We start from the raw sequence: 8282 nt of genomic DNA, 5'->3' as shown, positions 1-8282 counted from the left end.
GATAAGATTCAAAAAGAATGGGATTGCTTTAATAATTATCTAACAAAATATGGTTCCAAGAACAACACTTGGCTGTGCCTAGACTAACTTCTAGAATGGAATTTCGTTTTTCAACAATGGTATACAGATAAGTTGAATGTCAAAGAAATCTGGAAACCGCAGAGATAGAGGGAAGTCAAATAACATAGAAGGGACTTAAACCAGTTTAGAAGAATAGTAAGAATGTGACGGTAAAGAAGAGAGAAAGGTAGAATATGAAGGTAACGTCACTCTAGGAAGTATTTAAATTATGGCTTGTAATCCTTAAATAATTTTGTATATTTCATTAATATTTTTTGTGCTCCCCCCCCTTTCAAACCTTTTTATTTTTGTTCTTTTTAATTTCATATTTTGTTTATGTATTGCTTTCTTTTCTGTTAACGTGAGTGGTTTTCTTGTTCTGTAAATTTCAAAGCGCAAGGCGAAGATGCTCTTCCGCCCGGCGGCCGGCGGAGACGGCAGAGACTACATTTCCCAGCCTGCCTTTCGCTCCCGGGCGCTCTCACGTGACCGTCGCCGGCGCCATGGCGGAAGCGGAGCCTCAGGTAGAGAGCTTTGCCCTGCGGGGGCCGAGAGGAGGGGAGCTGAGGGCCTCGGGAGCCGAGAGGGGGTTTGGGGGCCTCCCCCTCCGCTTCCCCCAGCCGGGGGCCTGGAGGGAGGGAGCCCATTTCCACGCAGCTCCTCATTTTCAAGGAACCCCCGAAACCACAAATAACTGGAACAAGGGGGGGCAGACTGGGGGCACCCCAAGGCCGCCTGAATCCTGCCGAGTTAGAGGAGGGGTGCTGGAGGGAGCAGGAAGGGGGGTTCAGGAAAGGGACCCCCCCATGATGTTGGGGGGCTGGGAGCAGCAGCTTGGGCTGGGGGGGGGAATTGCTTAGGGGTCCTGTTGCTCTTGTCAGTACAGTGGTCCCTCGGGTTACATACGCTTCAGGTTACACATTCCACTAACCCAGAAATAGTACCTCAGGTTAAGAACTTTGCTTCAGGATGAGAACAGAAATCGTGCTCCGGCAGTGCAGCGGCAGCAGGAGGCCCCATTAGCTAAAGTGGTGCTTCAGGTTAAGAACAGTTTCAGGTTAAGAACGAATTAAGTACTTAACCAGAGGTACCACTGTACAGTCATACCTCAGCTCACAGCCGCTTCAGGTTGCGTTTTTTCGGGTTATGCACCCACCGAAACCTGGAAATACCAGAACGGGTTACTTCCAGGTTTTGGCTGTCGCACAGAAGTGCTAAATCGCGCTTTGTGCATGCGCAGAAGCACCGAATTGCAACCCGCGCGTGCGCAGACGCGCTGCTGCGGGTTGTGAACGTGCCTCCCGCACAGATCACGTTCGCAACCCGAAATCAGTGGGAATGACTTCCAAATAAATTGGAATAAGCAGGGCTTTTTTTCTAAAGAAAATGTTTTTAGGGGTTCTCTCATTTTCCTACTCACATTGAAATATTGCCCCTCAATGAGACCAAACTTAGATTCGCAAAATGTTTAAGGGGTATGCGTCCCCCCTGAAAAAAAGCACTGGGAATAAGATTATGCAACACATGTGCTTAGTATCAGGGAAACAGATGGCTACATACAAAAATGTCACTTCATTTGGTTTGTCTTTATTAACAAAATTTATATGTTTCCTGATTGCAAATAGCATGTCTAAGCAGTTAACAAATTTTATATTAGTATATTCATTTCCTTGGCAACTGTGATGTTTTAAAAACCTTTGGAATCTTTATTTTCCAAATATTAAAGTATACATAACAGCTAGCATTTTATTTACAGTTTTAATTTAATATTAATAATATATGATTAGGACTTGGACTACAGTCATATTAACACTTTGCTATGAGTAAACCCCACAAAGCACAGTATGACTTAAAAAGGTAAAGGACCCCTGACAGTTAAGTCCAGTCATGCATGACTCTGGGGTTGCGGCGCTCATCTTGCTTTACTGGCTGAGGGAGCCGATGTTTGTCCACAGACAGTTTTTTCGGGTCATGAGACCAGCATGACTAAGCCGCTTCTGGGGAAATCAGAGCAGCTCACGGAAACGCCGTTTACCTTCTGGAGCAGTACCTATTTATCTACTTGCACTTTGACGTGCTTTCAAACTGCTAGGTGGGCAGGAGCTGGGACCGTACAACGGGAGCTCACCCCATCACCGGGATTTGAACCGCCGATCTTCCGATTGGCAAGCCCAAGGCTCAGTGGCTTAGACCACAGCGCCACCCGCGTCCCTTACAGTATGACTTACATTTGAGTAAATTGACTTCCACTGTTAGTCTTTAAAAGCTATAATGTGCACATTGGTTTCTGAAGCCATCTTTAAACAGTATATATCGTTCACAATGTGATTTGCAACCGATCCACACTGCGGTATAGGAAACAGTTAACTTGTTTAGTAGAGGTTCTCTATAGCATCACTAAGATTTAGAAACCTTTGATCTGATTTCAGAAAGGCATTTTAAAAAAATTGCCTTGACAAGGTAAAATGGGAGGGCAAGTAAATTTCAAATGAGCAGCTACACTTCCTAGTTATACTAGTCCTAAATTCCTTGGTTAAATTTCCACTTTAGCCTTGAAACTCATTAGTTGACCTGGAGACAATCTTGTCAATTAATCCAGAGTTATATTTAAGCCTGGTAGTCACAGCCAAGAAGGATGCAGGCAGGTGAGTGAGTGGTCTGGCAGGCGAGTGCTCCATCCGTCCTCTGCAGCCAGCACAGAAATGCATCAAAATGCTCCAGGAGGACTGGAGCTTGCCATTCCTCTTCTGCCAGCCCACAGCAGGCTAGTAAATGTATTTGAAAGCTAGGAACTTTTGTGGACTCACTACTTTTATATATCAGATAGCTAAACAATGGAATTTGCTGTCATAAGACTTTTTGATGGCTACCCACTTAGATGGCTCCAGAAGGGGATTAGACAAATTCATGGACAATCAGGCTGCCAATATCTGCTAGTCACTAGGCCACATATTATTTCCAGGATTAGAGGGTGCATGTCTGTCCGCAACTGTTGCTGGGGAAGAATAGAGCAAGGACTTATTGTCCTACCTTAAAACATGTATTCATGTTTCACTGTAAGCTACTACGTATGGAAGTTCTTTTTTAGGGTGAAAAAGCAGGCTGTAAATGATTTTATAAGGAAAGAAAAAAAATGTTTACGTGCTGTTCTATCCTTAATTATGGCAATTAGAATATTAGCCTGCAGATTTACAGTTGAATTCTTTTTTTAAAGATTCATGTAGATGATCATCTCTCATTTCATTTGATGAACATGCTTGCATGTGTGTGCAAACATATTTACAAGTAACAGGCATGGTACTGCTTCCGCAAATGCTTGAGTGCTTGGCTTTAAGAGACAGCACCTAATTCTTGGTGGTTTCATTTTTTATTTTGCTTAAAAAGCAGATGTTTAATTTATATAACTATATGAAACCTGATGTGTGTAACCATATTGTTTGCTTTTTAAAATGCTGTCCTGCATATTTAATTGCTTGCAAGAACAACAATGGTGTGAGAAGGTTTATATCTACAGGAGTTCTTCTCTGGAGAATTGTTCTGTCTCTAGAGAATTCAGGTCCATCTAGATTCTTTTTTTGGTAGTCAGGAAAGAGAATCAATATATGCTAACGTTGACGGACTCTCTATGTTTTTAGGCCAGTTTTTCAAAATCCCAGTAGGAAAGGTTTAAGGTAGGATTTTTGGAATCTGGGAGCTGGATGTAATATTGAGACAGAGTGACAGGTGTCACAGTTGACTGCTGCTTGCTGTCTGCCATGGTTCACAAGAGGATCAAAGGCAGAGCAGTGGGAGGAAAAGAAGTTTATCTTTGACTGGGAGAGGAATATTATACTGGAAGACAGACAAAGCAAGACGCTGGGCCATTTGGGGGGGAAAACCCCTCTGGATTATTTCTTTTGTTTTGTTCATTTGTTAATAATGTGACTTACTAGATTTATATGCGTACACACACAAATGTTTCAGGAAACTATATTATTGCTAGTTCTCAGTAGTATTTTACATTTGTAAATATCAGTCCCTGGAGCTGGCTTTCTGCAAAGCATGGGTTGCAAATCAGGATCCAGCCTCATGAATACATGACCACTCCCTTTCCAGAGTGATTTCTCATCTCTCCTTTGTTTCTTTCCTGGTGCTTAACCATGACATTATGATCACTTTTGAATAGATACAAACCATCATGGTTGCAAGGGACTTTGTTTTGCATAGGTACCCATCAATGGCTAGGAAATGTGTTATGAAGATCTGTAAACCATGGTGTTCAAGGAGCCAGCACTGCCTCTGAACCTAGTTCCAGTGTCAAAATTCGAGATAACTAGGTCCCCCTTGCCTCAGTCAGTACCAGTCTCTTTATGTATGTTTTCTGGTGAGATTTGTGATGCTACCATTTACTTCCTTTGTCTTCTCATATCAGCAGGGTGCTTTCATTTTCAGGTCACTCCTGGAATGATCTTACTCGCAAAAACAGTATGTCACTCAAGTCCAGATACAAAAGACAAATAACAATTATCCCACCAAATAATAAAAATAATCAAAATGCCAACAAGAGAGAAGGGAGCCACACACACACTGAAAGAAACAACTTCACATATATTCTGATGGAGTCTGAACTGGTGGTTATTAACTAGGAAAGGGATCTTGAGATTGTGATGGATAGGGAATAAGATAAATTCCTGGGGCTGGTCAAGATGGCTGCATTACTTCCAGTATCAGAGGTAGGATGACTAAATGCCGGTTGCTGTGTGTCAGGGGCTGGCTGGACGACGAGGAGTGGTGGGTGGGAGGCTCCAGCTGGAGAACCACCTAGGGATGCTCAGAAGAGGAGTGGTGGCAGGACCCAGAAGACAGGTCTGAGGAGGGGGTAGGCAGAATGGTTGGATGCTGAACAAGCAGCAGGCTTGAGTGAGAGAGAGGAAGAAGAGGCAGAAAGCACTGTAGACGTAGGACAGGCAGCTGAGAAGGAGGAGGTGGGGACAGAGGCTGCAACAGATTCATGGGAGTCTGCCAGTCCTACTGTATTTAGCTTTCATCTTTCCTTGTCTCCAAGGGCACAATATATAGCAGAGCAGGGAGCACAGGGAGCCCCACCCTGACAAGGTTTAAGACTGTTAGGAAAACAGCCGGCTGGAGAAGAGACTTAAGAGGAAGTCAGCTCTGGCAACTGCTTCACTGGGGCTAGTCTTGCCTTAGGTTTCTCTGTTCGTATTCTGTTTCCTTGGACAAAGAATAATCTTTACAGCTCATCGGAGATCTCCATGCTGACGTGCAGCTGAACCAGCCCTGACACTGGGGGTCATGAGCTGAGTACTCTTTTATGCCCTGCTGTCTTGGGATTCCTATGGGCATGTCAAAGTCCGCTATGGAAGCACAATGTTGGACAGTGAGGGCTTTGGGTCTAACCCGGCAGGGCTTGCCTTAGGTGTCTAGGAACTAGAAGTGGTTTCCAGCCCTATGCAGACCAGATGCTAGGATTTAAAAGAGTTTCAGAATAATTTTGCAATATTGGAAGTGTTATTGTATCACCACCATGTATCTGGCCGGTGTGAATTTTATAGAGCTCATAGTGGTAGAGCAGTCTTGATTTCAAAAAGTTGTTTCAACAAGAATCTATTTTGTGATGTTGCTGCCCAAAATTCACCCTGTGGTGTAAACGCAGACAGGGGATTTTGCCATTTTGGGTCTCTCCCACCCCTTGTCCAGCACCCACCCTGCTACAGTTATTCATCTTATTGTCAAAATGTTGCCTCATAAGGTTTGAACTGCCTTCTCTCTTGTATAGTCTTTGTTTCCATCATGCAGTTGTTAAAATGCTTACGTTCACTGTCAGCATATTAGTTGTAACCTTTTATTGCTATTGATAACTGTAAATGCGTTAAGTAAATCTTCATTTTGCTGACCTCTGTGGAGGCATGGCATCAGCAGAATTTACCACTGGACAGGTGAGAGATTAGCAAGAATAGACTCAATTTCTTGTGTGTGTGTTTGTGTGTATGCGGCAGTAAGATTCATTGCCTTGTGAAGAAGAGATTTTTAAGTCATACGTTCTTTGAGAAATGTAACAACAAGAATAATGTTGGTTTTTAAGATACGTGCCACCGAGAGTTCTTGAGTGAATTTAAATTGAGCAATCCTTTAAAGGGAATCCAGTGTAATCAAAATTCTCATGTAAAGAGAAACAGCTATCTCATGTGAGCCACAAAAGTGAAGAGAGCTCTTCAGAAATAGAAGTGTGTGGGATTAACCATATACCCAACAATAATGGCATATATATGTTTGTGTGTGTATGTTGCTGAAGATCTCTGACATCCATGAAATTGTTACGCAAAAAGTTGGCCGTAATAAATACGTTAACAATTTCTCAAGGAAGAGCCCAAAATGCACTTGTAAGAGAGAATGTTTCACTGTTTGGTCCCTTGTTACAGAAGTTTAGCTTGTTTATTTCTTAATATGAAGCGGCCTTGAGTGCCCTGTGGGATAAAAATAATACATTGACTTCACCACTGAAGGACATAAAAAGAACCTGCAGGATCAGGCCAACGGCCCATTGAGTCCAGCATCTTGTTCTCACAATGGCCAAGCAGATGCGAAACCTTTAAGCAGGTCCTGAGCACAAGAACAGCTCTTCCCTTCTGTGGTTTCCAGCAGTTGGTAGTCAGGAGCATAGCAGTCTCCAGTGCCTAACCATCACGGTTAGGAGAAGAACCAGTTGGTTTGTCCAATACAAATTCAGTGAAGCGAGATACAGTGGTACCTCTGGTTAAGAACTTTGTTCGTTCTGGAGGTCCGTTCTTAACCTGAATCTGTTCTTAACCTGAGGTACCACTTTAGCTAATGGAGCCTCCTGCTGCCACCGGACAATTTCTGTTCTCATCCTGAAGCAAAGTTCTTAACCCGAGGTACTATTTCTGGGTTAGCGGAGTCTGTAACCTGAAGCATCTGTAACCTGAAGCATCTGTAACCCAAGGCACCACTGTATTAGGCTAACGGACTAATAGTCCAAAACAGCATAATTCAGGTCCTCATAAAAGAAATGGAAAGCCTGTATCATCTTTGCTGATCAATCACTTGCCACTTAAGGGATTGTGAGATGGGACACGTACAATGAAGAGACACCCCAACAGTGAGCCATGAGGAGCCCTACCTGGCTGTAGGAGACGCATGCGATGAGTGTATTTTTGTGTGACCAAGACAGAGAAACCACAAAGTGTTTATTAGATAAACAAGAACAAGCCTGCGTGTAAAGTTCTGATGAAACATTTGTTTTTAAAGGATGCGCTATATCTGTGGGACTCCAGATTTAAATCTTACTATCACCTGGTGTACGAGATGAAGGGCTAGACTCAAGCAAATGTTCCATTTGTTATTAATCTCCACAGCGGCAGAAACAACTGTTTGTTCTGTGCTGGTGGTCGTGGGGTGCCTTCTTCATTCCTAAAACAACTGAATAAGTATAGTGCTCGTTGTGTGTGTTGTCTGCTTTAGGTATCTCACAACAACATGACAATTATCTGCTATCAGTGTGTGATTTCACATAACATATCCTGGTACAAAGGATGCAGAAATCAACATCGCTGCTGATCTAGAATATAATCAGATTCTTTTAGAATATAACCAGAATCTTCTAAATCTTTGCGAGTTATTTGCCTTTTAACTTCCAGAAGCAAAAAAGACCATGGGGGAATACAGTACAGCCACAAATCCTAATTTCATGTACTTCTGAACAAATCTTTGCATGTCTATTGCATATTATGTCTGCATTTGTAACCTCTTCCTTCCCTTTTTTGTATTGTCTTCAGGAGCCCAGGTGCAATGAAGAATCTACAGATGAGTCTGAGGTAAGGTTGCTTCAAAAAGAATTCATACCTGAGCACTGCCAGGTTTTGTTCCAGTTGTATTAAATGTCAGTCCTTTGTCAATAAGCAAGGAAAACACGCTCTTCTCCCCCACCTCCTCCAGCTTCTTTGATTCATTTCAAATTTGGAGGCTGCTTATTTACAGAGAAGTTATGGCAGGTGATTTTTAGGCTTCGATTACAATTAGAGGACTGTGTTGCTACTGAAAACACAAAATGGATGATATTTAAAAATAAATATGGATAGTCACACCGCTCTGGTAAAATAATGACTCTTGACAAAATAAATCTTGTTGAAAGTTGAAAGCTGAATGCTGCCAGTTTTGCTCCGTGTCAATCTCGTTTTCATTTACTCAAACAATGTTTGTATATT

General features: G+C 42.7%; 1 protein-coding gene across 2 annotated transcripts in view; it reads left to right on the top strand.

Moving 5' to 3' along the window:
• Window positions 1-523: 523 nt before the first annotated feature.
• Window positions 524-8282, top strand: part of VPS41 (VPS41 subunit of HOPS complex) — a 113143-nt gene continuing 105384 nt past the window's right edge. For both annotated transcript variants that reach the window (XM_080975793.1, XM_080975794.1), the window contains exons 1-2: window positions 524-584; window positions 7854-7892. In XM_080975793.1, coding sequence (XP_080831919.1) covers window positions 564-584; window positions 7854-7892 — 60 coding nt within the window. In that variant the 5' untranslated portion in view covers window positions 524-563. The remainder of the gene's footprint in view (window positions 585-7853; window positions 7893-8282) is intronic.

The sequence above is a fragment of the Podarcis pityusensis genome, assembly GCF_964106645.2.
Source record: "Podarcis pityusensis genome assembly, chromosome: 12".
NCBI lineage: Eukaryota > Metazoa > Chordata > Lepidosauria > Squamata > Lacertidae > Podarcis > Podarcis pityusensis.
Note: the sequence above shows the minus strand (reverse complement) of the source record. Positions and strands in the feature narration are given on the sequence as shown.